General features: G+C 43.7%; 2 protein-coding genes across 4 annotated transcripts; both read left to right on the top strand.

Moving 5' to 3' along the window:
• Positions 1 to 282: 282 nt before the first annotated feature.
• gtpbp4 (GTP binding protein 4) lies at positions 283 to 7,057 on the top strand. The gene is made up of 17 exons (XM_084546314.1): positions 283 to 391; positions 1,296 to 1,466; positions 1,564 to 1,667; positions 2,942 to 3,078; positions 3,184 to 3,284; positions 3,371 to 3,463; positions 3,782 to 3,973; positions 4,207 to 4,272; positions 4,389 to 4,478; positions 4,761 to 4,871; positions 4,961 to 5,038; positions 5,176 to 5,227; positions 5,324 to 5,424; positions 5,526 to 5,723; positions 6,005 to 6,070; positions 6,287 to 6,430; positions 6,514 to 7,057. Exons 1-17 carry the CDS (start codon positions 344 to 346, stop codon positions 6,664 to 6,666), a joined length of 1,905 nt encoding a protein of 634 aa, XP_084402440.1. The 5' UTR covers positions 283 to 343; the 3' UTR covers positions 6,667 to 7,057.
• Positions 7,058 to 7,725: 668 nt separating this feature from the next.
• On the top strand, positions 7,726 to 27,019 carry LOC311489305 (WD repeat-containing protein 37). 3 transcript variants are annotated; one of them, XM_084546327.1, is made up of 14 exons: positions 7,726 to 7,862; positions 10,298 to 10,465; positions 12,763 to 12,859; positions 13,596 to 13,691; positions 13,777 to 13,841; positions 17,034 to 17,169; positions 17,451 to 17,522; positions 18,096 to 18,140; positions 18,359 to 18,435; positions 18,557 to 18,791; positions 19,049 to 19,190; positions 19,721 to 19,855; positions 20,004 to 20,118; positions 22,710 to 27,019. In XM_084546327.1, exons 2-14 carry the CDS (start codon positions 10,328 to 10,330, stop codon positions 22,839 to 22,841), a joined length of 1,485 nt encoding a protein of 494 aa, XP_084402453.1. In that variant the 5' UTR covers positions 7,726 to 7,862; positions 10,298 to 10,327; the 3' UTR covers positions 22,842 to 27,019. The 3 variants fall into 3 exon arrangements, with proteins under 3 accessions (XP_084402453.1, XP_084402452.1, XP_084402454.1); XM_084546326.1 differs by having other exon boundaries at positions 18,554 to 18,791; positions 22,710 to 27,018; XM_084546328.1 differs by lacking the exons at positions 7,726 to 7,862; positions 10,298 to 10,465 and adding an exon at positions 11,544 to 11,641 and having other exon boundaries at positions 18,554 to 18,791; positions 22,710 to 27,018.
• Positions 27,020 to 27,103: the final 84 nt, after the last annotated feature.

Raw genomic sequence — 27,103 nt, 5'->3', positions numbered from 1 at the left:
AACGAGACTCATGAGGACAATTAATATTTCTTTAAGTGACAAGAGAATAATCTAAATTTATTTGTGCACAACACAGTGAGAAATTAAAGGGACTAAATTGTCATTAATGTAAAATAATATAAATAATTATTTTATTTTAAAAAAAAACAATTAAATGGAACAAATATATATTTTTATTTATTTTTTTGTAATTTTCTCGTTGTAATATTCACCTCCGGACGCCAGGGGGCGACGAGCAGAACAACTGACACCTACTGTTTTAACCGAGGCTTTTCCGGTTGTGGCGGAACACCGAGTTTTCCTTTCCCCGTGCCGTCAGCGGACCACAACGTGTCCCGTCAAGATGGCACTTTATAATTTCAAGAAGATTATGGTGGTTCCCACCGCAAAGGTGAGTTTTACGCCTCGTTATTAAACGTTTTATACCGGCGGAAGTTTTCAAACGGTCGGTTCCTGCGGCTCAGAGTCGTGGTAGAAGGTAGAATAAGAAAAAAAAAACAACATGGTGGGAATGTGGCTGAGAGGAAAACACGTGCTGTGCTGGTGTAAAGAGACAGATCAAGTGTGGGGGAAATAAAACAGAGAGAAAACGGATAATTCTTACCACGAGTCTGATAAGTTATGATCATAAAAATCAGGCTCCAAAATGTCCTTTTGTGTCAGTTATCGGAAGCCGAGGTATCTCCAATACCAAACTCCATTAAAAAAATGTGCAAATTTAACATTGTACGAGTTTTTATCCCCTCATTCCTTTCTATGCACATTTGAATCTGTTAATTTATAGCATACATCTACCAGCACATAACAAAACACCCTTTTTATTTTTATGCATAACTTAACAGTGTCAGTCCTTTTAAATACCACGTTGTGGCTGCGATCCCTGTCAATTAAGTCATAAATATAGTATAATCACTTGGAAACAAGAGATGTTGCTTCTATAATGTCTATGCCGAATTTATAAGAAGACTGAGATTGTGTGTGGAAATTATATTGAATTGAATTTTAAGTTGACTATTTTTTCTAACAACTGATTATTCATTAAAATATAGAGTTTGTCAATGAAGTTTGGCAGGACTCTGGGTAAACATTTGACATGAGCTTTTTCTGCACAGGATAATGGCACATTTATGTAAATAAATGTTAAATTATAAATCTAGTGCATGCTACAGTATTCAGCATTGACCCAAGATAAAAACAGTTAAGGCAGTTGATTAATTTAAAGTTGATCAAACTTATTTAGGATTTATTTTTGCGGTGATGCATGACTAACCCGAGTCCCGTTTCCCTCCCTGCAGGAATTCATCGACATCACTTTATCCAAAACTCAAAGGAAGACGCCCACGGTGGTACACAAGCATTACCAGATTCACCGGATCCGACACTTTTACATGCGGAAGGTGAAGTTCACCCAGCAGAACTACCACGACCGCCTCACGCAGATCCTCACCGACTTCCCCAAACTCGACGTAAGTCCCTGTGACGGATCCATACACTAAATACAGATGTTTTCAAGTCGTGTCTTGGTGCGGTTTGTCATTTTTTTTTTAATGTGTGTCTCCTCAGGACATCCATCCGTTCTATGCTGATCTGATGAACGTGCTGTACGACAAGGACCATTACAAGTTGGCTTTAGGACAAATAAACATCGCCAAGAACTTGATCGACAAGTGAGTTGGTCTGAAAATCCTACTGCTGTGACATGTCTTTGTTTTTTTTAAATAATCCTTAAAGCAATGGACATATTACAAGATGTGTGTCTGTTGTTTTTTTATTTTCTTACTATCATGGTACCTGTCGGTGGGTGGGATATATCAGGCAGCAAGCTCCAAACATTTTGTCCTCAACGTTGATGTTAGAATCAGGAAAAATGGACAAGTGGACGGATTTGAGCGACTTTGACAAAAGACCAAACTATGTTGGCTGGACGACTGGGTCAGAACAAATCTAGAACTGGTCTGCAGTGGTCGGTACCTGTCAACAGTTGTCCCAGGAAGGGGAAGAACCAGAGACGGGGCCGTGGACCAAGGATCTTTGAGGCTGACCCGTGTGGTTCTGCTGAAGAAATTGATGCTGGTTCCAATAGAAAGAACTCGGAACCACTTAGTGGATCACAGTTTGATGGAAGCTCCTACACCGGAAACATCATAATCAGAACTGGATCCTGAGACAAGGGAGGAGAAGGTGGTTCTGGTCCAAATCCCATGGATGGACAGGTGGGTCACTTACCACCAGGAAGACAATCTTCATCTGGTCTTTCCATTCCTTTCCATTCATGTGGATGTTGCTTTGTCCACCTACCTATGCAGACCATGGAGACAGTGTTCCTTGATGGCAGTGACCGTCTCTCTCTTCCACAAAGCATCATTGGTTCAGGAATGGTTTGAGGAAAAACGACAATGAGTTTGAGGTGTTGACTTGGCCTCCAAATTCCCTAGATCTCAATCCAGCCCAGCATCTGTGGGGGATATACTGGACGAACAAGTCAGATCCACTCAGACCGCCACCTCTCAACTTTCAGGACTTAAAGGATCCCCTGTTAACGCCTTGATACCACAGCACACCTTCAGAGGTTTAGAGGAGTCCAGGCCTCGACTAATCAGGGTTGTTTTAGTGGCAAAAGAAGGACCTGTGACGTCCAGGCCACGTTATTCCTAGATGGCAGTGGTCTCCTTCAGCAGGATACTCCACCTTGCCACCAAATGGAAATGGTCCAGGAACGGTTTGAGGAACAAAACAACGAGTTCAAGGTGTTGACTTGGCCCCCAGACTCCTCAGGTTTCAATCCAAGGAGGAGCATCTGTGGTGAAGCTGCAACAATCAGCAGTGGGAAGTAGAAAGGACAGATTTGTTTTCCTGCTTTAGTGAAGTCAGAAAGGTTTTACTTTGTAATTCCGCTCTTATCAGATTTCTGAACTTGCTTTTTCTTCCTTTAACCCTCCAGTGTTGCCAAGGACTATGTGCGTCTGATGAAGTACGGAGATTCTCTGTATCGGTGCAAACAGCTGAAGAGGGCCGCTCTGGGTCGCATGTGCACCATCCTGAAACGACAGAAATCCAGTCTGGAGTATCTGGAACAAGGTGACGGACGTTCAGGGAGACGATATGTGTCTCTTTGTTAGACGTTTTCTAACGAACCACGTGGCCTTTATCTGTGTAAATAACTGGTTTCCCCGTCGCCTACAGTGCGCCAGCATCTGTCCCGTTTGCCGAGCATCGACCCAAACACCCGGACCTTGCTTCTGTGTGGTTACCCCAACGTGGGCAAGTCCAGTTTCATCAACAAGGTAAAATAACAAGACCTTAATCAAAGTAATCAGCGTCTTTATAGCGTCTCATCTAACACAGAATAACCGGTTCTCCTCCTCATCAGGTGACCAGAGCAGATGTTGACGTGCAGCCGTACGCGTTCACCACCAAGTCTCTGTTTGTGGGTCACATGGACTACAGATACCTGCGCTGGCAGGTAAGATTTAAATTGGATAGTCCTACAACCAATCAGATCTTTGCAGGATCATAATTACTTCCCAACGGAGAGACTCCAGACTCCCAACTTTCCCCCACTAAAGACTTGTAGGCGGTGGAAGTTCTTGTTTCCAGGCTAGCAGCTCAAACTTTAACTCCACCTCTCTGAATTTGAAATGCGTTGTCATTATTTCTGTAGTGTTATTGTCACAAAAGCCTTAGACTCATAATTAATGTGATTCACCTGCGCTAAAAGCCGAAACAAAAGGTGTTTCCCCCCCGTTGCTGACGTGTTTCCTTTGTCTATGTTCCCGTGCAGGTGGTGGACACGCCCGGTATCCTGGACCACCCTCTGGAGGAGAGGAACACCATCGAGATGCAGGCCATCACAGCCCTGGCTCACCTCCGAGCGGCCGTTCTCTACGTCATGGACCCGTCTGAGCAGTGCGGTCACACGCTGGAGGAACAGCTGGAGCTCTTCAACAACATCCGACCGCTGTTCGCCAACAAGGTGGGCGCCCCAACGTCTGTCTAACATCTGTAAACAGCAGCGCATCGTTAAACGTTTGGGCTTTTTAACGTGGCAGCTTAAAGGATTCATAGATTAGGCTGCATGATTTCTTGCAGTGTCTGGTTTGTGCTTATGGAAAAGATTAATCAGATGTTATGGAGTAAATGTTTTGTAATTTTAGAGAGACACGTGTAAAAAAGGTCAAACTAACGGTGACGTCTTTCTTCCTGCAGCCGCTCATCGTCGTCGCAAACAAAAGTGACGTGAAGAAGATCAGCGAGCTGTCCGAGGAGAACCAGGTGGGAGATTTATTCGGTTCAGAGATTCTTCTGATCATCAGACGCTAGAGGAGCACCTTTAAGTTTTTATTGTATCTGAAGACTTCATCTCATGGTTGTTGTGTATTTGCTGCCAGAAAATCTTTTCAGACCTCACTGCCGAGGGAATCCCCGTCATTGAGACCAGCACCCTGACAGAGGAGGGAGTCATGCAGGTTAAAACCGAGGTGAGGTGTAGCCTAGCAACAAAGCATCTGGATTTCATTATGGGGCAGGGTTCAACCATAGACTGTATAAAGATGGACGGTGGAACAGCTCCTATAAAGTGAAGCCAAAGCAAGTAGAGCTCCCCCTGGTGGCTGGAGGCTGTAGTATAGGTCATAAGCTCCACCCCTTTCATGTTAGTGGGCGGGACTTGGGCCAAACTAAAACGAAGATGAGGCTGCGGCCGGTTTAAGACGTGATTCTTAGCCCTGCGTCCACGTTACTCACGTTCTTCTGGTTCTCAGGCGTGCGACCAGCTCCTCGCTCATCGCGTCAACACCAAGATGAAGGGCAAGAAGGTCCACGATGTTCTCAACCGGCTTCACCTGGCCATGCCCGCCAAGAGAGACCAGAAGGTGAACGAATCGATTTAGAAAGTCACAAACCTTCCAACCTTCTTATTTCAGCTGATATTTATCATCATTTCTACTTTAATCTATTCCAGGAGAGGCCTCCGTTCATCCCAGAGGGAGCCTTGATGCGAAAGAAAGCGATGGAGGTGGACACGCCCAAGCGCAAGCTGGTACGTACAGTTAACTCACCTGCTTTGTACGTGGAAGCAAATATATTTTGTACAAATTAAGAATGTTTGACTGATTTGAGATTTAAATCTGTGTGTGTGGCTTTACATTAAAACATTTCATCCTTCACGTCTCACAGGAGAGAGATCTGGAGATGGAGCTCGGCGACGACTACATTCTGGATCTGCAGAGTAAGAAGTGTTTTCATTTCCTGTGATAAAGCTGCCGCTGTGACGCTGCAGGAGGCGAACGATGATCCAATGCTGGTGTTGTTTTTCTTTCTTCAGAATACTGGGATCTGATGAACGAGGAGGACAAGCAAGATAAGATCCCCGAGGTGTGGGAGGGCCACAACATCGCAGATTACATCGACCCTGACATCATGAAGGTGAGCGTCTGCAGCTCCGTCTCAGAAACTTTTAGCCCGGTTACGGGACGCTAAAGGAGTCTGGACTCATCCCGTCCTCCTCTCGCTCTCCTCTTTTACAGAAACTGGAGGACCTGGAGAAGGAGGAGGGGCTGAAGGAGCGAGCCGGGGAGTACGACTCGGACGACGAGAGCGAGGACGACGAGATGCAGGAGATCCGCGTCCTCGCCAAGCAGATCCGCGAGAAGAAGCAGCTCATGGTGGCGGAGTCGAAAGAGAAGGACGTGCACGGGCCTCGCATGCCCAGGACCGCCACCAAGGTGAGAGGGGTCGGCCTCACGTTAACGGACCGCTTATCGATTACAGACGTCCTCGCAGTCCGATATTTTAACATCGAGTGTCAGCCAATCCCAGTCCTGATCTGATCTTAAATAGATTTCCTTGTATTCTCCTAGAGTAGACTGGATTAATTAATAATTCCTGTTCTTTGTAAATCGTCCCAGGCCGCATTAGCTCTCCTGGTTGTTATTTATCAGGTGTGAACTAACGCTTTTGTTTTTATTAAATGAATTCTTTTTCCTCTCGTGTTTTTTTTTGACAGGTTGAGAGGAAGAAGCTTGAGAAGGAGATGGGAAGCCTCGGACTGGACATGACCGACAAAGACGACGTAAGTTCTTCTGCTCCTTCCTCCTTAATTAAATTCTAGCAGCTGATGTCACAAAGGACGTCACAAAGCAGAGCACCTATCTGATCTTGTCATCCGATCAGATTTCTCTCAATTAGATTAGTTTGTTCTGTGTTCTTTGTTTTTTTTGGGGGGGGGGGGGGGGGGGGGATCTAGTTACGAGGCAGATGTTCATGTTTTATGTTCTTTTACTTCCAGAGCCACTACGCGCAGCAGTCCAGACGATCCCGCAGCGTCACTAAGAAACGCAAACGCGAAGCTTCAGCTCCTCCGACCTCCAGAACCCGCAGCCAGAGCGCCTCCCGTCCGCCGCGGGACCAGTCCGGTTTACGAGATCCAAAGGTGTGTGACGGCGTTGCCCTTTTTATTACCTCTTTATTTACTGGAAACTCACTGGATTTGTTCTTGTTTTTTTTGCTCCTCAGATGATAAAGAAGACGAAGGTGATGATGAAGAGCTCCCAGAAAGGAATGAACCGCGACGGCAGGAAGGGCGAGGCCGACAGACACGTGTATGACCTCAAACCCAAACATCTCCTGGCCGGGAAGAGGAAGTCGGGCACCAATGATCGCAGATAAAACTGCTTTTTCTGGACTGTTGAGATATGGATGCTCTCGGAAAGGAAAGAACTGTGGGGGAAAATGCTCCCTTTAAAATGATTAGTAATTATAATAATAGTGTGTCCTTTATTCGTCAGAATAGAACAATATAGAGAAGCAGAGGCTCAGAAATAAGTCTTGTGAACACCGTTGCCATGAATCGACCCTGTCCTCAGATATTATTCAGTTGTTAAACTGATATGTATTCACATTTTCCTCTTGGCAGGAGTAGTAAAGTGAACTTTTATGCCTTACATGGCTCAGGAAATGCTGGGCTTACTTTGGATAAAGTGATGATGATGTTTCTTTTAAGTCTCCTCTTGAGAAACTTATACCAGGGAGATACAAATAAATGTACACCTGAACTAAACTGCAGTAATTTCTTGATATTTCTGTGATTGTCTGTGTGAATATAAAATTTTAATAAGCCGAATTTTTAGGAATATTTTTATTCATATGTGGAAAACTAATTTTAAAATATTTAATTGCTTGTATGTGGTAATCGTCAAGAAGGCAAAAAAAATATACGATTTTTAAATGGAGTTTGGCATGAACCTATTCCAGCTTTTATTGGGAAATGAGGTGCAGTGAAGAACTGTGATTTTATGTCTTGAGTTTAAATTATTGTTCGGTTTTGAACGTGCCGAATTTTTAGGAACAGTTTTATTTATATGTGGAAAACGAATTTTAAAAGATTTAAATGATTGTATGTTGAAAGCATAAAATATATATGTATATATATATATACGTTTTTCGAATGGAGCTTGGCGTGAAGCGATTCCAGCTTTTATTGCCAAATGAGGTGCAGTAAACTGTGATTTTCTGTCGGAACTTGGTTTTTAACATGCCGACTTTTAAGATTTTCTTTATTTATATGAGGACAAATGTTTTAAAACGGATTAATTTGCGTGTATGTGGTAATCGTCAAGAAAGTTTAAAAAATACAAGTTTTTGAATGGAGCTCAGCGTGAAGCGACTCCAGCTTTTATTGCGAAAATCCTCGGGCCGGAATTGGCTTCGTTATCTTTTTCTCGGTGCCCGTCAACTGTCAACACGGATTTTTTTTTATTGGGACAAAACCTGCGCAGCGTTCTCGTTCACCGAAGAAGATGGTGGAAATAGCCGGATTCCCCTCATCATCCCGGAATAAAGCGCTGTATTTGTAGACTTTTCCGGTAAGTTTGGTCTCCCGTGTTCGGGGCAGGTCCGTCTTTACCGTTAGCCCATTAGCATGCTCGGCGCCTCAAGCTAACGTTAGCCTTTTCCCCCTTTAGCTCATCGGCGTAACAAGGCTAACACGGTTGCTAATGCTAATGTACAGTCTTAGATATAGAATTTGAGTCGGTATTCCCTTAAACTAACGCGTTTTCTTTAAAAAAAAAAATTAATAAAAATAAATAAATGCAGAATTAACGTTTTCGTTGCCCTTACATCTTCATGTTCAGTAAGAGGAACTAACAGTCAGTCAGGGTCCTGTCTGACAGCTAAGGCACCTTTTTATTATTACTACAAAACAGATATAAAGAATAATATAAATGAAAAGCAGCAGGTGTATTTATAGGCTTAGCCCTCTGACACCTACTTATGTCAGCTCAAGGGCAAATATAACTCACCGGTTTCCTTGTGACAGCTGGAGGCAGCTTAAAGATGTCATTACTGGGATATGAACATCCACAACAACGACCCCTTCACCCTGACACACAACAGATAGATCAATGAATGAATGAATGAATGAGTCCTGCAATCCCTGTTTTTATGTGGAAATCACAATAAGATTCATATCACATCAAGATGACCAACATTTATTTATTTCCTAAGGGAATTTTTAAACCCTTAAAGTGTTTACTCATTGAAAAATAAGGATAATCAGACATTTACAACTTGTTGACTCTGAGTTAAACACCTGGGAAGAAAATCTACAGCTGGGATATTACACATGAAGATCAGAAAGTGGCCTTCAAGACGTCTTAAATTAATATTAATAGCTAAAGAGGATCAATGCAACAAAAACATAGGAGACAGAGGAGCATTGTTTCACTATATTTGGGATTACAGAAAGATTAAAACCTTTATGAAGAAGTGAGATATATTTATTACTATCAGGTTTATACCCAAAGACACATAATCATAGTAAAAGTGAGTATTCATAGACGTCAGTTTTGCTAAACGCCGGGAAATGTATTTAAACTCTAAAATTATTCAGCACCCAGTGGATAAGACAGAAATTATTTTATCAAGACTGACAGAGTCACTGGAGGCTCGTTCTAAAGGAGCCGACACATGCACTACGGTACATAAGTACAGAATCGACTGCTGATATTAAGGTTACATTCACTTTTATACAGGACGTCCTGACCTAGAGACGGTTCCAGAGAGACGGCCTTGTTAGAAATCAGCTAGTCATAACAAAGGAGCTGTAGATTGGGAGCATCGGTGCCTCATCTGTGGGACCTTTCCTCTAATATTTAATAAGAAGATGAAAGAAAAATATCTTGTGCAACAGTTGAACCTCTGTATTTTTCCAACACGTACATATTAAAGGATAAACAGCTGTAAAATATATGGAAGCTCTTCTTTTCTTATGTTAAAGATTTGAACTTAAACCTAAAACCCATTTATTTTAGCAGGTAGACAAACATTTATTTTGTACCAACCACAGCTCGTTTAAAAGGGGAAATCACTTTTTGTTCTGAATTGTTAGTTAATTTTTCTTTGCATTTATCTTTTGTAATTAACACAGCGATGGCTGTAACTCAAGCTGTATGAAGGTAAATAAAAGTAGTTGTACTATACCACCACTAAAGCTAGACCTGTTATCATAATGCGTACATTTATAATGCATTAAAACGAGGGTATTGATCGGTGTATTAGTGTGGGATTAGTTAAGAGACAAATTAAGATGCTGACGTTAACACGGCAACGATTAAGATGCAAGTCCCTTTGAATGATTTATGAAATTTAACAAAGTAAAAAACAGAAATCTGGTTCCACCTGTTATTGACCTTTAAAATGAGATAAATATAATATAATTAACTAATCAAAAAGGCCAAAGAATGGTTCCTCTCCAGTAGGAATGATTGTAAACTGAATGCGTTTTGGTTTTTGGACCGATAATAAGCAACACGTTGAGTTCTGCAGAAAATGTGAAGATGTTTTTCTAGAGCAAATTAAAAAAGGAATTGAATAAAATAATCCCTAAACTGAATGTCAGAATCTGAAGATATTTAATGAGCTGATTAATCAGTAGAAGATATAATGAAGTGGTTTGTTTCCCCTTCAGCTACATAAATAATTAAAGTTGTTGTTTCCTGTGTGTAGTTTCAACATTGCCAACAAAACACTGAATGTAGACGAGAGAAACAGGAAGAGGAGGTTCTCGTATTGTTGCACACTTCTCAGTTTTTGTCCCAGTTGTCCCTCGTGTTTCACCTTAAGGTTCCCACCGAGGGTTTATTACGCTCGTTCACTGAGTCATTTCACACATGGAAGCTGCCAAACGCAGCCGCCGTCGTCTTGTCGTCTCGCCGCTGAGCTGGAAGGAGTCGGATCTTTCAGCCGAGATTAATTCTCTTCACCTTGAGGTCGCTCCCTCTCTGTTTGTGCTTTCCAGATTGTGGTTACGTCAGGTTTGGACGGCAGGATGCCCGTGGAGAGCGGGAGCAGCGCGGCCGCACGCCAGGCGAAGCAGAAGAGGAAGTCCCACAGCCTGTCCATCCGGCGGACCAACAGCACCGAGCAGGAGCGCTCCGGCCTGCAGAGGGACATGCTGGAGGGACAGGTGAGGAGAAGTTACACCGAGAGGACAAACACGACCACAGCGAGCTACCTTCACCTCCCTCTAATTCCAGCTGTCACTCCTCCTCCTCCTCCTCCTCCTCCTCCTCCTCCTCCTCGCTGTCATCATTAGCTCGCTGTCCTGCTGCTGCTGCCAGCGCCCGTAAGCTGTGTAGTTGTAAGCCTAAGCCAATTAGGTTTTAATGCAGCCATTTAGAGAACACAAAATGGTTTGTGTAGCGTCGCTGGCTTAAGCGCGCCGCAATTACTGCGCGATTGCAGCGAGATTACTTTAATTCAGTAGTTAAAACAGAAGGATTTGATGCGTTTTGCAGCTCGCGCTTATGGATGGCTGGAGTTGATTTACTGCAGGGATGCAGACTCTAATGAAGTGTAGGGTTTGACTCATTTCAGCGTGAGTCAAGCTTCAAAATACTAATGAATTCAGTCGCCTACGTCTGGTAAAATAAAACATCACTTTATTTTAGTTAGTCAGCGTTAATGTAGTCGCACTTTACGTGGACGTTTAAAATTTCCAGTGAATAAAACGTCCTCGCTCGGAACAGACCGACCTGAAGGAGTTTTATTAATCAGACTGAGATTAACACATTATTAACACAGTTTGGGGGAAAACTACTTCTTCTTCTTCTTCTGTTTCATTTCCTGCAGATTTGACGCTCCACAGCAGCAGAACCGCTTCATAAATAAAGTTCTAGCTCTGAGTGACGTTTCGAGGGATGTAAACACGTCTCAGTAGGAGAAACACTCGTTACCGTTATGAGTAGCACCTGTGCTCGTCCCGCTGCGTCGAGGTCGGCCTTTTAAAGAAACCTCCCCAGTACACTTGTGGGAAGTAAAAAAAGCGTCATCCTCGATTGACTCTTACTTTAATAGGTCCTTAACTTGCTAAAAAAACCCTCTAAATATTCTAAACTAAAGTAAATGTGTTGTGATTGTTGAGTCTGAACCTCCGTCCCTGTGGAGTTTATGAGCACAGAGCTGTTCTGGATTTCAAAAACCTGATCCCAGCGCCCCTTTTTCTTTCTTTCTTTCTTTCTTTCTTTTTTTTTTTATACCCAAATAACGTGGCGTAATCCCTTCCTCATGACTTTTTGTTTTTCACTCTGGCCCCTGTTGGTCCCAGTCCTCTGATAATCTGGAGTCCTTCATGAGGATGGAGGTAAGTTTTCAGGCGTCTAGCGAGCCGTGTTTCAGACAGTAGCGTGACTCCTCTGATAGTTTTTAGACTTGCTAGATCTAGTCGTGTAGGTTTTGGTGCGGTTTAGTTTTAAGTAGCGTGGAGAGGAGGTTATGTGTGGTTAAACTCCCCCCGTAGAAATATTATTCACTAAATGTTCCAGCAAACATTTAGAGCTCAGTTTTCTTTGGTAGTTTAGTTTGTTTTGCGCATCAGCTGTTATGTACATCGATTAGCCGTAACATTATGACCAATAATAGGCCTGGGTCTTCATTTGAAAGATCCTATACCTGACATCAGTGCAAATCTCAGTTATACTTAAACTCAAGGCTGTAATATAACGGTCAGAGCGAGTCCTTCTTCACTTTCTTATGCAAACATGTTCCAGCGTTCATGCTTCTATCTTTAAACGTAGATTTCTTTACGTCTTTATGCTGCAGCCCTTTTATTCCTGTGCATTTTGCTCCGTGGCCTCTCAGCTTGTGAAAGCCAGCAGCACACTTGACTGATTCCTTTTACTTAAATGTAGCTGCCGGCGCCGAGCGTGCGTTAGGCCGAGTGCACTGTGCTCAGGTACAAAGGCAGCTCCACACACTGAGCCGTTCATCATGGATGGACTGTGACTCATAAGACTCATAAAAACTAATTTTTCCTCTCTAAAACATAAATAACACTCAGAGATGCTTCACTGTAAAATGTAGGGAAGTTTATGCCACGAATATTTGGTGATTCTTGTTTATAGGCCCTATTAAAAACACATTCAGGCGTTTGTAAGGCGCCGTCTCATCCCCTCTGCTCTGTACCGACTCTTTCCTTCTATTAAAACTTTTATTTATTCTTTCCTGTTTGACTTTGAAACAGCAGCTAACTCTTATTTCCTTCCTCCAGGTTTATTGCGCGATAAGAGGCGTTTCTTGTGCTTTGTTGCAGAAACACGCTTTGCAGTGTGAAAGCTTGCTGTGTAGGAGTTTGTATTTGTTCCGAACGTCAGGATCACCGGTTTAGTTGTGTTATATAGCCTGTCCCCTAGCAAGACCCTCTCCTCAGTGGTAGTCTCACATGTTTCCTGGTTGTTTAATATTCTCCTTTCTCCCCCTTCGCAGGACTCCAAGCTGCCGCTGTCTCTGAGGAGCAATCTGCTGGACCTGTTCAGTCAGATCGAGCGGGAGTTTGAAAACCTCTACATAGAAAACCTGGAATGTGAGTCGTAACGGAGGCAGGAGCTCGTCCTGTTTTAATGCATCCAACAAGTGCTCACATGTCAGACTTCTGCTCTTGTTTGTTCACACTTGCAGACAGGATATAAGACTGCATGAGCTCCTTCCACATTTTTAAAATCAGGTTGCATCACACACTTAACGGAAGCTTTGCAGAAATTCTTCTCTTGAATCTCAAACGTGCACACAGGCAAGCGTACATAACCGGTCCACCAGAGACGGTCTAATCTGGCCCACGGCGTGAATTTGTAAAGAGTTTTAACTGCTGTTCCATTGTTTTAGTCAGTTACAGACATAACACGACACTGAGACCCAGAACTAATCAGTAGATGGCAGCAATGCTCCGAAATCACACTTATTTGCACTAACATTTCAGGTTGTTCATTAGATGTTAACATTTTCATAATGTACTTGTTGTTCTTTGCGCAAAAAGAATCATTTGCAGGTTTATTGAGGTCCAGGTTTTATATAAAACATGGTTGATATTAATCTTGGGGGCTCAGATGAGTCGGCGATCAGTTTGGGAGGTTTAATCCTGGATCTGTAAACATCTCATATAACCAGATAATCTGGGACGTAACTTGGTACAGAGCAAAGTTAAATCCTTTGTCCTGACTAGAGTCTCCCCGTTTAGCTTTTAAAACACTTCTCTATCCATTAAACATAAAGCTCAGACTCTTTTTAACTGTGCATCTTTGAACACGTGTTTGTCATTTCAGTGCGCAGGGAAATCGAAACGCTCAACGATCGCTTGACAGGAGAGGGACAGACATTCGAAGGGACGGACTTGGCTAAAGGAGCTCTAAAAACAAAAGGTGGGTCGTCATACATTTACATTTTTACAAGTTCAGATGGATACAGATCTGTTTTTAAGAATTATTTGAATCCACTGATTTACAGCGAGTCACAGCACGAGTCAGCTGTCTCAGAAACTGAAGACGACCTACAAGGCTTCTACAAGCAAGGTAAGAAACAAATGATAAACAAATCAGGGTTTTTCTTTTTCCCTCCTAGTCAAAAAATGTGTTAATAGTGTTGATCTTAAATAATGGGATAGGCTCCTAGGTCACTAGTGTACCTAACGAACTGGCACATGTGTGTATGTTAAGATCTACTTGCAGATCAGAGGTGTTGATTCATCTGTACGGTAACTGTGGATGTTGAGCTGTGCTGAGCTGCAAACAGAAAATGTTGATTTGTCAGATTTGATCTTTGTACTAAAACTGTGAGAAGGTCTCGTCAGTGTGAGATGAGATGCTTGTGAATGTTAAAGAGAAGAACTGCTGTCTGTTTTTCACCCTCTTGCTCGTAGCCGCGTTCAAATTCTTGCCACGCCAGAGTTGGCGGATCCCGCAACTTCAGCGTAACCAGCTGGGAGTTGTGGGGTGGAGACTCATGGGTAAATTGTTGATTTCTCCCCCCTTGTGTGCCAATATGCATGAACAGCCCAGCCAGGGGGTCGACACTCCCTCCCCACGAGACTTGGTCATTCAAATGTAGGAGTTTAAGCTCTTTTTTGTTTTTCCATCTGCGTGAGATAAAACTTTTTTTTTTTAATTATTATTATCTCACTAACGGTGCTTTTTAAGTTGCAATCCGTTCAGTTCTGGTTTTAAAGCTTCTCATTGGCGTTCACATAATGGTACACGCTGGAGACATCTTTAACACGAAGCTGTTGTCACCTTAAGAAAATGCTTTTTGATCCTTAAATCATGAAAAAACAACTCAAGGCTTTAGATCATTGCTCAACTTTGTGTGGAACAGAGCTCAGCCATATCAGATTTTTAAATGTTTACCCCTTCAGATTACTCAGCTTGATGAAATTTTAGCATTTTACACATTTTAAGTCTTAAGTGAATCACTAGAAATGAACCTGATGAACCCAGATTGATATTAGAGCTTCAAGATAATACCATGGCCTCTCTGTACCGTTAAAACCTGCATTTGGAGAACGTCCTCCACTTCTTCTGGGGGTAACGGACTCTCTCAGTTTCTACGTTTACATGGCCATTAATAATCAGAATAAAAACAGCCTATTGGCATTTTTAAAATGATCCGATCAGCCTGATCTTCTGCAATTGTTCATTTTAGGTCCCTGTAGAGTCAAAACGTCTTCTTTGTCTTTTGTTTTAATGGAAGTTGGCTAAGAAGAAGAAGAAGAAGAACCAAAACGTGTCACGTGACTAAACATGTCTGCTGTGTGGAAGACGTATATATACAGAGAGAAATTAGAACATTTTACAGCGTGGATGTTTGGTGAGGTGGCAGTAGGACATCATCAATCAATGCCACCAACTTGATTTAACACGTCCACGCTCCATAGCGACAGAACTACTTTGTGCGTAAACATACCTCATCAGTTAAATTGGAAATTAAGGTCAGTTTCAATAAGTTTAAACAGATATTGTCCACGTAAACGTAGCCAGGGGCTGCACAGTGGTGTGGTGGTCAGCTCTGATGCCTCACGGCAAGAAGGGGTTGCATGTTCTCCCTGTGTCTGCGTGGGTTCTCTCCGGGTTCTCCAGCTTCCTCCCACCGTCCAAAGACATGCTGGTTATAGGGATGCACCGAAAATTTCCGTCCAAAAGCCGAAAAATGCTGCGGTTGTTGCTTGCACGTGTTGTTTCGGCGATAAAAGTCGAAAAATTTTTGGCCAAAAACCGAAAATGCACTTTTGGGCCATTTTTTTGTTTTTAGGTTTTTTTTTTGTTTGTTTGTTTTTTGTTTCAGCCGAAACAGGATGTCGTGATGATGCAAGGAACAACCGCAGCAAACGTGCATTTTCGTTTTTTCAGCCGAAATTTTTCGGTGCATCCCTAGCTGGTTAGTTTCATTGGTGATTCTAAATTGGCCGTAGGTGTGAGTGTCTCTCTGTGTTAGCCCTGTGATAGACTGGAGAACTGTCCAGGGTGGACCCCACCCATCTCACCCAATGAAATAGGCTTAAATGTAGTTAAAAAAAACTAAAAATCAAACTCCTGATATGGCTGTGGCTGACCGCACACTGAAGCTACAAACTATAGAGCATTAGATTCACTGCTCAGCACCTGACTTGAAGCTTTTTTTTTTTTTCTGCAGTGCTTTCCTAAAACATCCTCGCTGCCGTTTTAAATGTAACCCGTTGCATCCGTTTCACATCTGAACTGAAATCAACACTGAATATAAATGAATAGCTAACAAACGCCCACAGCTGCTGCTAACCCCGTGCCCAGCAGCAGCGGTATCTCATCATCACAAACGTTTAAACAGTACGTTCTGTTTCCTCAGGTTTTTATTGTCAGATGAATGACGCTGTTCTTTATCTTCTCCTCCTCCTCCCTTTCAGTTGGAACTTGTTTAGTGGTCTGTGTCCAAAACGAACCTCGAGTCCTGTTTGTATCATCCCCATCTTTAATGTAAACACTTTGACCAAACCTTGTCGACATGACTTTAAAAAAACTACTGACGTGTCTCCCCATAACTTTGCATATTTCTACATTTTATTTATTATTTATTTATTTAATCTTTCGGTTGCGGTTTTGCATTGACAGTACTGAAACAGATACCAGATCTAGGTTGAAGCCTGGTGTCACTTGGCTCCTCTCAGAGTAATTTCATTATGGCTCGTGTTTCAACCGATACAGAAGTAAATACCTCTGCATCAACTGGCTAGTCCTCCAACAAATCAGAGCCACTCTGTCTCTTCTTCTGTCCGTCGCCACATAAATAAAGCCCCAAACGATCTGATTGGCCCGGCAGATCTTAGCTGGACCATAATCGCTTCCCACCGGAGAGACTCCAGACCTCCAGGCTGCTTCAACCCAGCACTGATACGACTAATGCTGTCTTCAGCCAGAGCTTCTTAGCGTCCCTAGCGTACTACAAGGACCCCGCTGAGCCGCTCCTCAGTGATTCTCAGTTCTGCTGACCCGCTTTCCTCCCTCGGTCAAACCAGGGTTCCTACACAGAAATAAAACTGGATCATAAAATGATTGGGCAACTGGTGTAATGATAAGTGGCACGACATGGCTGCTTAAAGTTTATGGGTTTTGGATTAGCCACAGTAAACTCATGTGGAGGATTCAGTTTTAAGACGCGTTGTGTAGAAGCCCTGGCAGAGACGACGCTGGGATTTTTTCCGGTGCTCTGCGTTAACGCTCCTCTCATGTCCGTGTCAGATTGTGTCCAGCTTCAAAGCGACCACGTCCAGAGCGGTGTGCCAGCTGGTCAGGGAGTATGTCGGCCACAGGGACGGCATCTGGGACCTCAGCGTCACCAGGACCCAGCCCGTGGTGCTCGGCACGGCCTCTGCAGGTAAGTTCCTTCCTTCCTCTGGTCTCTCTCTTCCTTTGCTCTGTCGGCATACGTCGTTGAAAAGGTTTAAGCTTTGAATCTATTGTCAAATCTGAATCTTTTCATATTTTATGGAGGTTTATTTAAGCCGTGATTCATTTTCTGCAGAATTTAACATTAAACCAAACAATTAAATGTCGATACATGCGTCCTGAGATGCAGGATTTTATCACTGGATGTGAATAAAACACAAATATCCTTTTTGTTTGTTTCACTCTGGTGTTCACTATGTTTTCTAACAGATCACAGTGCGATGCTGTGGAGCATTGAGACCGGAAAGTGCCTCCTCAAATACATGGGGCATCAAGGATCAGGTACAGGACATTGTTTATTCATAGTGGACTGATAAGAGAGTTAGGGCCTAAAAAATAATTTTCTAGTATTTAATTCAACTAGGGCTGGGTTTAAAAAAGTTTTTTACAATTCAGATTGTTCTTTGTTTGAAAGCTTCGATACCGATTCATAAAATCCAGCATCGTCAGACCTGAAAGCTGAGAGAGAAGAGGTGCGCAAAAGGAAGGACCTTTCCAAAATGAATGTAAACAATAACCAAGTAAAACTGAAATAAATCTATACAAATAAAATGATATTGTTCCAGGTCATCTCTCAGTCATCCAGGTCTTGGTTTATCCAAAAATTAACCTGAAGCAAACACTTGTTGAGTTTCTTGAAGACGTTTCATCCAAGTCTTTAGTTTCCAAGGCCTGGTGGAGGAGTTGAGGTTTAAACAGGAACATGTGTGGGTGTCGTACACCTCGTCAGACATTTCAAAAAGTCTGAGGATAATTAAAGCGTCTTAGAAGTGAAAGCTCAAGGTTAGCTCACGGTGTACGTCAGCGGTGTGTCTGTTGTGTTGTGATAAATCTTCTGTCTCTGATCCTCTGCAGTCAACTCCATCAAGTTCCACCCAACAGAACAGATGGCTCTAACAGGTAACGATTCAAAAGAGTAGCAGACAAGTTTATTTATGTTTACTTACTGCAGGAAAAATAAGACTCAAATAAGAATAACTGGAAACTAGAAAACGTTCTGCAGAAGTTTTAGTTTTATTTTACTACTCGTTTAAACTCTAAATCATTGTTATCCTGAACAGACCCTTGAAGTTTTTCTAGACTCTAACCAACGTTTTAACATTTTTCTCCCGTTAAAGCGTCTGGAGATCAGACCGCTCACATCTGGAGATACATGGTGCAGCTGCCGACTCCACAGCCCGTAGCTGACATCAGCGTAAGAAAGAACAGAGCTTCTGTTTCTCTATTGTTTGAGCCCGTTTCTCTTAACTGAACTCTTCTTTCTTCCTCCGTCCGTCCCTCCGTCCCTCCGTCCCTCCGTCCTGCTGCTGCAGCAGACGCCCTGCGACGACGACGTGGACTTCTCGGACAAAGACGAGGCCGACGGCGAGATCGAGGGGCCGAACGACTGCCCCTCCATCCGCGTGGCGACCACGACTCTCCGCAGCCACCAGGGTGTGGTGATCGCTGCTGATTGGCTGGTGGGGGGCAAACAGGTTGTGACGGCGTCCTGGGACCGGGCGGCCAATTTGTACGACGTGGAGACCTCAGAGCTGGTCCACTCGCTTACTGGTAGGAAGAAGATCACACTGGATTTTGGATTATTACTTACACCGATCAGCCATTACATTATGACCTAATATTGTGTAGGTCTCCCTTGTGCTTTCAAAACAGTTGTGACTCATCATAGACATGGGCCTTCTGAGGGTGTCCTGTGGGGACGGGGGGGACAGACAAACTGTGTCGTGCTGGGAAATAAAAAATAGTTGCAGGAAGGGATGTAACGCACGTCTACGACTAACACTCTGTGCTTGTGTGTGTGTGTTCAGGCCACGACCAGGAGCTGACCCACTGCTGCACACACCCCACCCAACGTCTGGTGGTCACCTCGTCCAGAGACACCACCTTCAGGCTGTGGGACTTCAGAGACCCGTCCATCCACTCTGTCAACGTGTTCCAGGGACACACCGAGTCAGTCCCACATACACGGTCTTATTATGTCACTGTACGATCTAGGAAACATATTTAGAAAGAGAAACTTTGACTATTTCTCAGTGAATATCCAGAATCTATGAATGAGCAAGTATTTCTAATGCTGCTCACTCAAAACACTGAAATCACTGAGTTTCTTATTGGATGAAGATTTGCTTGACTTAAAGCCCCTTTACCAGTCCTGACATCCTGTGTTACTGTTGCTTGGTTAGGAAATAGAAAAACTTTGAAAACCTTCAGATTTAAGCCCCATTATCACGGGACATTTGAGTAAAACACAGAGTTTCTCAGTTTAAATGGTGCTTTTAACTGTGATTCTACATGTTACTGTCCAGATTTTAACTTTTCCTACGTCTGACAACATTAGCGCAGTTTCTAACGTTACCTCTAGACATCAGACATTGAGACGCACTAAAGACATTTGGAGCGGTCTGAACACGAGTGGTCGCGGCTGAACAAACAAACGAGACAAACTTGTTTTTCCCCCTGTCCTCCGCGTTCCTTCCCAGCACGGTGACGTCTGCTGTGTTCACGGTGGGAGACAACGTGGTGTCCGGCAGCGACGATCGAACCGTCAAAGTGTGGGACTTGAAGAACATGAGGTCGCCCATAGCAACCATCCGCACCGACTCTGCTGTCAACAGGTGTGTAAGACGTGAAACCCTGTCAGGGCTGCATCTTGATTATGTTTCTGATCAATTATTTAGTCTCTAAAACCCAAACACGTCCGGTTATACTGATATAAAGAAGCTGGAAACGCAGAGCGACTAAAAGGATGTTGTCTCTCTTTAGGATCAGCGTGTCGGTGAATCAGAGAATCATCGCTCTTCCTCACGACAATCGGCAGGTCCGGCTGTTCGACATGTCCGGCGTCCGACTGGCCCGACTCCCACGAAGCAACAGACAGGTCAGTCACATCTAGTGTTTGGAAGAAATGGTGAATAGGAACAGGAAGTGGCTGAGTTTCAGGTCTCTCTAAAGTAGTCTCCATGGTGACTCCACCGGTCCAGGTCTCTCTGGTCCAGGCGGTAGTCTCCATGGTGACTCCACCGGTCCATGTCTCTCTGGTCCAGGAAGTAGTCTCCATGGTGACTCCACCGGTCCATGTCTCTCTGGTCCAGGAAGTAGTCTCCATGGTGACTCCACCGGTCCATGTCTCTCTGGTCCAGGCGGTAGTCTCCATGGTGACTCCACCGGTCCATGTCTCTCTGGTCCAGGAAGTAGTCTCCATGGTGACTCCACCGGTCCATGTCTCTCTGGTCCAGGAAGTAGTCTCCATGGTGACTCCACTGGTCCAGGTCTCTCTGGTCCAGGTAGTAGTCTCCATGGTGACCACTGCTGCAGGAAGTAGTCTCCATGGTGACTCCACCGGTCCATGTCTCTCTGGTCCAGGAAGTAGTCTCCATGGTGACTCCACCGGTCCATGTCTCTCTGGTCCAGGAAGTAGTCTCCATGGTGACTCCACTGGTCCAGGTCTCTCTGGTCCAGGAAGTAGTCTCCATGGTGACTCCACCGGTCCAGGTCTCTCTGGTCCAGGAAGTAGTCTTCATGATTGACCACTGGTATAGGTCTCTCTGGTCCAGGGAGTAGTCTCCATGGTGACCACGGGTCTAGGTCTCTCTGGTCCAGGAAGTAGTCTCCATGATGACCACTGGTCCAGGTCTCTCTGGTCCAGGGAGTAGTTTCCATGGTGACTCCACTGGTCTAGGTCTCTCTGGTCCAGTGAGTAGTCTCCATGATTGACCACTGGTCTAGGTCTCTCTGGTCCAGGAAGTAGTCTCCATGATGACCACTGGTCCAGGTCTCTCTGGTCCAGGAAGTAGTCTCCATGATGACCACTGGTCCAGGTCTCTCTGGTCCAGGAAGTAGTCTCCATGGTGACTCCACCGGTCCAGGTCTCTCTGGTCCAGGCGGTAGTCTCCATGGTGACTCCACCGGTCCATGTCTCTCTGGTCCAGGAAGTAGTCTCCATGGTGACTCCACCGGTCCATGTCTCTCTGGTCCAGGAAGTAGTCTCCATGGTGACTCCACCGGTCCATGTCTCTCTGGTCCAGGCGGTAGTCTCCATGGTGACTCCACCGGTCCATGTCTCTCTGGTCCAGGAAGTAGTCTCCATGGTGACTCCACCGGTCCATGTCTCTCTGGTCCAGGAAGTAGTCTCCATGGTGACTCCACTGGTCCAGGTCTCTCTGGTCCAGGTAGTAGTCTCCATGGTGACCACTGCTGCAGGAAGTAGTCTCCATGGTGACTCCACCGGTCCATGTCTCTCTGGTCCAGGAAGTAGTCTCCATGGTGACTCCACTGGTCCAGGTCTCTCTGGTCCAGGAAGTAGTCTCCATGGTGACTCCACCGGTCCAGGTCTCTCTGGTCCAGGAAGTAGTCTTCATGATTGACCACTGGTATAGGTCTCTCTGGTCCAGGGAGTAGTCTCCATGGTGACCACGGGTCTAGGTCTCTCTGGTCCAGGAAGTAGTCTCCATGATGACCACTGGTCCAGGTCTCTCTGGTCCAGGGAGTAGTTTCCATGGTGACTCCACTGGTCTAGGTCTCTCTGGTCCAGTGAGTAGTCTCCATGATTGACCACTGGTCTAGGTCTCTCTGGTCCAGGAAGTAGTCTCCATGATGACCACTGGTCCAGGTCTCTCTGGTCCAGGAAGTAGTCTCCATGATGACCACTGGTCCAGGTCTCTCTGGTCCAGGAAGTAGTCTCCATGGTGACCACTGGTCTAGGTCTCTCTGGTCCAGGAAGTAGTCTCCATGATGACCACTGGTCCAGGTCTCTCTGGTCCAGGAAGTAGTCTCCATGGTGACCACTGGTCTAGGTCTCTCTGGTCCAGGAAGTAGTCTCCATGGTTACCACTGTTGCAGGAAGTAGTCTCCATGGTGACTCCACCGGTCCATGTCTCTCTGGTCCAGGAAGTAGTCTCCATGGTGACTCCACTGGTCCAGGTCTCTCTGGTCCATGGATCATTGTGTCCAGCTCTAAATAAACCTGGTTCTTCTCCAGATTCAGAGATTAATTCAGACGACCAGATACCTTGAGTCAAAACTTCTTCTTTTATATGAATCAAATAATAATCAGTTTTCTCCTTTAGTTCTCTTTCCATTTTCTTACTTTGTGTATTAAGGGACGAAATTTACACTTGTGTAGCTTCTTTTTTTTTTTTTTTTTTGTTTTGCTGTGAAACTCAACTAAACTCTATTTTATTTTAGAGTCTAAAACCACTTTAAACTGGACATACGAACTCCTACACGGACCTTTCAGACCTTTAAATCTGGTTTATTAGTTTATTTTCTGGGTTGTTAGTGTTGATCAAATCAAGTCTGTATTTGCCTCGAGTGCATCAACACGCATACAAAAAAAAAATTACCCCCTGCTTCCAAGTAAACACATGTGGAGCCGTGTGCAGCCATGCATGGTAATATTTTAATTAGCTACGTCTTGTTTAGATTTATTTAAAGTGTTTCACAGCTGATGTGTTGCCTCTCGTGTTTCAGGGTCACCGGCGCATGGTGTGCTGCTCCGCCTGGTGTGAAGACAACACCACCTGTAACCTGTTCACCTGCGGCTTCGACCGACAGGCCATCGGTTGGAACATCAACATCCCCGCCCTGCTGCAGGAGAAATGACCTCCTCCTCCTCCTCACACTGTCACCTTACAGTGAAACTCGGAGTGTCAAACCTAATGGTAGGTTTAGAAGGCGGCTGTGGGGGAAATTGTAGTTTTCGTTTTGTTCAGTTTGAAAACTCGTCACATGTTCCACGGGACAAAATTGAGCAGCCGTCTTTTAATCCTCCAGGAGGTTTAGTTTTTCACTCCTTATGTTCTGTGAGATCTGTCCCGCCACGCCGCGTGGAAGAGGACGGAGAAGGGAAGTCGCGCTCGCTGTCTGCTGGATAATGTCACGCTCTCTAAAACCACCAACGCCAATATACACAGAACACGCAAAGAAGCACAGACACGTAACTCTAGAAAAACAAAACAAAATAAAAAAAATAATAAACGCTTTTAAATAAGTAAAGTTGCAGAAATATCTGCTTGATGCTGATTTAAGCTGCAAATCTAATCTGTGCCACTAAGAGCAAACACGTTCAACGTTTGGACGAGGACGACGGTCAGCTGCTGGGTTTATATATAATTCCTTCTTTGCTGCATCGTTCAGATCAGGATTTATTTTAAATTCTGCTTCACATGGACACAGAATGGCGTCTCTCAAGTCTCTTTGAACATCTGGAAATAACTTGACAACTTTGACCAGTTAACCATTTAGGTTTTTAGCAGCTTTAAAGTAGATTCCCTCTTTGAGTTTATTCCCCAACTGATCATAATCATCAGAGGAAGTAAGATAATCACATTTTAGACCGAACCCCTGCTCTCGTTTGCCCGGAGTCATTAGTCACAACTAATGCATATTTTCACCAACCGCTGTCGCAGTTTAAATATTTGTCGTCAGCCTTGAGTGGTAGAGATATCAAGACGTCTGAAGAAGAGAAAAGGAACAAGTTACGACCGTCAGACTGAACCTGAACATTCAGCAGTTCATTAAATTTTTGCATAAAGGAACAAATTCGCGATCTAGTCAGACAGATGTGACTCTTCTTAATTTTTCTGTGTAAATCGGATTCATAATGCGTAAGTAGCACGTTAAATTATTAGACTGTTAAACCTTCATGTGGGAAGGTAATCCACGTTAAAGACTTTTATTCTCCAGCTCTTCATCTAATTTATGTTTTTAATCAGATTTCCCTGTTTCTGTTTCTATTAACTATTTATATTTTACATTTCAACTTCTCTTCCATTGGGAATGCACACAGTATTTGAATTCTTGGATTCAAACCCAACAATCAAGACGACATGTGCATCACTTTATACAAATTTTACCAACATTCATCTTCCAGAGTGTAGCCAGACTATGTTTTTTGGGGGATCCATTTTGATTTCAGAGAAATAAATACCTCTGCACACAATCAAAGCCATTTTGTTGGGAACAAATTCAACTCCACGGCTCTTAAATTACGCATTTCTCTTCTGTCCATCCCTATGTGAGGCCCCGCCCTAAAACAAATGATCTGATTGTCCCGGAAGATCTTTGCAGTAGCGTTACCATTTCTCAACAGACTCCACGCTACATAAATAAATACTACGGTTTAAAACGTGCATTTGTACCTCAGAAAGAAAAGTAAACTACCCATGTCGACATGAAAATAAAAAAAACTCTACGGTGTTTAGTTGACGTGTATGAATACTCTTCTGTCTGTCATCACATTAAGCCCCGCCCCAGACCATCTGATTGGCCCGGCAGATCTTTGCAGGGGCAGAATCGGTTCCCAACAGAGAGACTCCAGACAGACTTTCCCCAACAGATATTTTGTTGGCGATGGAGGCTCAATAACGAACATCACTGCAAGAAATAGTTTCACATTCATATATTTTTCATGTTTTTCTGTATAAATGTGGCTGAAATGTTCAGGTTCTGTCTGATAAGTATCCAGTATCACAGTACAGTAATGTCAAACCACTCCACTGTGGCTTCCCTCTAATGTGGATTCTGTTGTTCCTGTAGTGAAGCTCCTCCCACATCGGTCACACGTTTCCTGTACGGAGGCTTCACCAAGTAATCGAGTCCGGTTTCAGTCCGAATAACGAGATTCACTTAATTAATCTGACGTTTCCACAGATGTGCCGGTCCCGTCGTCGTCGTACCGATACTTGATATGATTGTAGAACCTTGTTCTTGTTTTATCGCAGTGCCCTTTAGTCATTAGTGTGTAAACACTGTTGTGGGGATTCGGTGTGTGTTGCGTGTGTTATGGTACTTTAAAAAAAAAAAAAAAAAAGTCGGATCTCTTGAGGAGTTATCGTGATGTGTTCGCTGTCACTTGCTCTGCTTTTCCACTGCCACTAAAAACACTTAGCCAAAGCTGCATTTAAGGGAACGGGAGGTTTTTGTAGTGTGTGTGTGTGTGTGTTTTAAGGCGATTTCTCTTACGCCGTCAGAACAAAGTCTCGTCTATTCTGGTGAGACTGTTCGTCGTCTGAATAATTAAAAGTGTTAAATGTTGTAATACGGAGCGGTTCGAGTTTGGGCCGCGGTGAACAAGCACAGCTCATCATTGAAACTGTAAGTCTAGCTTTAGATTTGTGAAGCGTTCACTGCTTTGTTACCACTCCATTGACATGCTGAACATTTCCCCCTCAGCTTCTACGTACGTACGGTAAATGTCGCGTCACTTTACGGCTGCCTTTTGCATTTCTAACAACAAATAAAGCCTTAGAAAAAACATGTTTGCTGAGAACAGCTTAGATCTCAGCAGGCGTAAAAAAATGTTTGCAGCACTCGTCAAAAGGCACATGTAAAGTTTTCACATCCTCCTACTTTGAAACCGTAACATTTGTATGATATAAATTGTAATATATACGAAGAAAGTTTGGCTGTATAGTGTATTTCCGCTGCAGCAGTTTTATTAGCCTTTATAACTTGATGACCTTGCGTTTTTGGTTTTGTCATTTCATGTAAATCCATTTCATTGCTTCATGACGGGTGACGTCTGTTTGACATTCAACATGAAACAGTTCATTTTCTCATTTATTCCTGGGATGGCAAAGGCAAAAAAAAGAGGTTTTAGCATCAGGTTGATTATTAAATCCCAGATGATTTATTTAAAAAGCAGGCATTTCTCTACGTTTGTGTTTATGGATTTTGGAAATAAGTGGAGTGACCCATCAAGCCGACTGTTTGGACCATCGTTGGGCGTCTGTGACCTTAGTTTTTATGGTGTATCATACACCTTTGGCACTAGTCGGACCTCTGTCGGTGGCTTTTCTGCAACCTGATTGGCTGATTAGCTCAGTGGAGCAGTGCAGGAAAAAAGAAACGGAACTGATGAGTGTTTTATGAGCTGTACAGCAACAGATCAGCATGATTCAGGCCAATTCTGCACGGCGCTCTTAGCCTTCCAGCTAACAGTAGCTCTTCCTGTTTCTCATTTTGAATGACAAATACAGACTGCTGCCACCTACTGGTACGGAGATAAATGTCCTCATACAGGTGAAGAACTTACGTATCTGCTGACCGTTCACTGTAGTCTTTGGACCTGTAGTCTGTTTGACGTACCTTTAAACTCGTTACTGTGCAAAAACAAGTCAAATTTAAGAAGACCGTTCTTTCTTTTGCCGTTATCGTCTTGGGATGAATTTCTTTTTAAAGCTTGCACTCCATCATCCGTTTGAACTTAAGAGCACAAGCATCCATCCCAGGTTTGAACAGAAAAAAAAAAAAAAATGTTGTTCGTGTGAAGAATGTCCATTTGTGTGTGTTCATGAATGTGAATGTCTTAACCTTCATCCCATAATGTTTTCTTCCTCGCGGACATTTTTATGCAGGTTTCACTGCGCTCGACTGCATTTTCTACCAACACTGAGCCACTTTGTTACCAAGTTCATAAGTCGCCAGTTTAAACTGAAACCTCAGTTGCACTTTTTCACAGCGTCAGTCACGGGGGGGAAAAACTTGATCGCATCCTCACTGAGCATCGGCCATCTCAAATCTGCTGTCTTGAAGCCTTGTAAAACTGTGGCTCCTTGGTGTTAACAGTGTTTTGTGTGGTTGATGTAAAACAACAGACATCACAGCTCAGTTCTAAAAGAAACGTTGTGGATTTTAGCTGTGTAACGAGGAACAGGCACAGAATCTGCTTGTGGAATTAAAATAAACCATTTGTGCTGTTTGAACATTTGCTTCTCGTCTGGTTTTTGCCCAAATAGATTGTAAAAGCAATCTCACTCTAAAGTTGTAGTCTCTTTAAATGAGTGATTCATTTTAAGCATATATCGTTTTTTATCTTTTAAGAACATAATGTGATCCTAATGCATGAACCTGATCCACAGATT

Source organism: Chelon labrosus, assembly GCF_963514085.1.
Source record: "Chelon labrosus genome assembly, chromosome: 6".
NCBI lineage: Eukaryota > Metazoa > Chordata > Actinopteri > Mugiliformes > Mugilidae > Chelon > Chelon labrosus.
The sequence above is the reverse complement of the archived record's forward strand: the minus strand, read 5'-3'. Positions and strand labels throughout refer to the sequence as shown.

Coding starts and splice junctions, on each gene's coding strand:
- gtpbp4 (XM_084546314.1), top strand. CDS start 344: ATGGCACTTTATAATTTCAAGAAGATTATGGTGGTTCCCACCGCAAAG. Junction 3,079..3,183: donor TCTGGAGTATCTGGAACAAG/GTGACGGACGTT, acceptor CGTCGCCTACAG/TGCGCCAGCATCTGTCCCGT. Junction 6,071..6,286: donor ACATGACCGACAAAGACGAC/GTAAGTTCTTCT, acceptor TTTTACTTCCAG/AGCCACTACGCGCAGCAGTC.
- LOC311489305 (XM_084546326.1), top strand. CDS start 10,328: ATGCCCGTGGAGAGCGGGAGCAGCGCGGCCGCACGCCAGGCGAAGCAG. Junction 12,860..13,595: donor CTACATAGAAAACCTGGAAT/GTGAGTCGTAAC, acceptor TTGTCATTTCAG/TGCGCAGGGAAATCGAAACG. Junction 18,436..18,553: donor AGCCCGTAGCTGACATCAGC/GTAAGAAAGAAC, acceptor CTGCTGCTGCAG/CAGACGCCCTGCGACGACGA.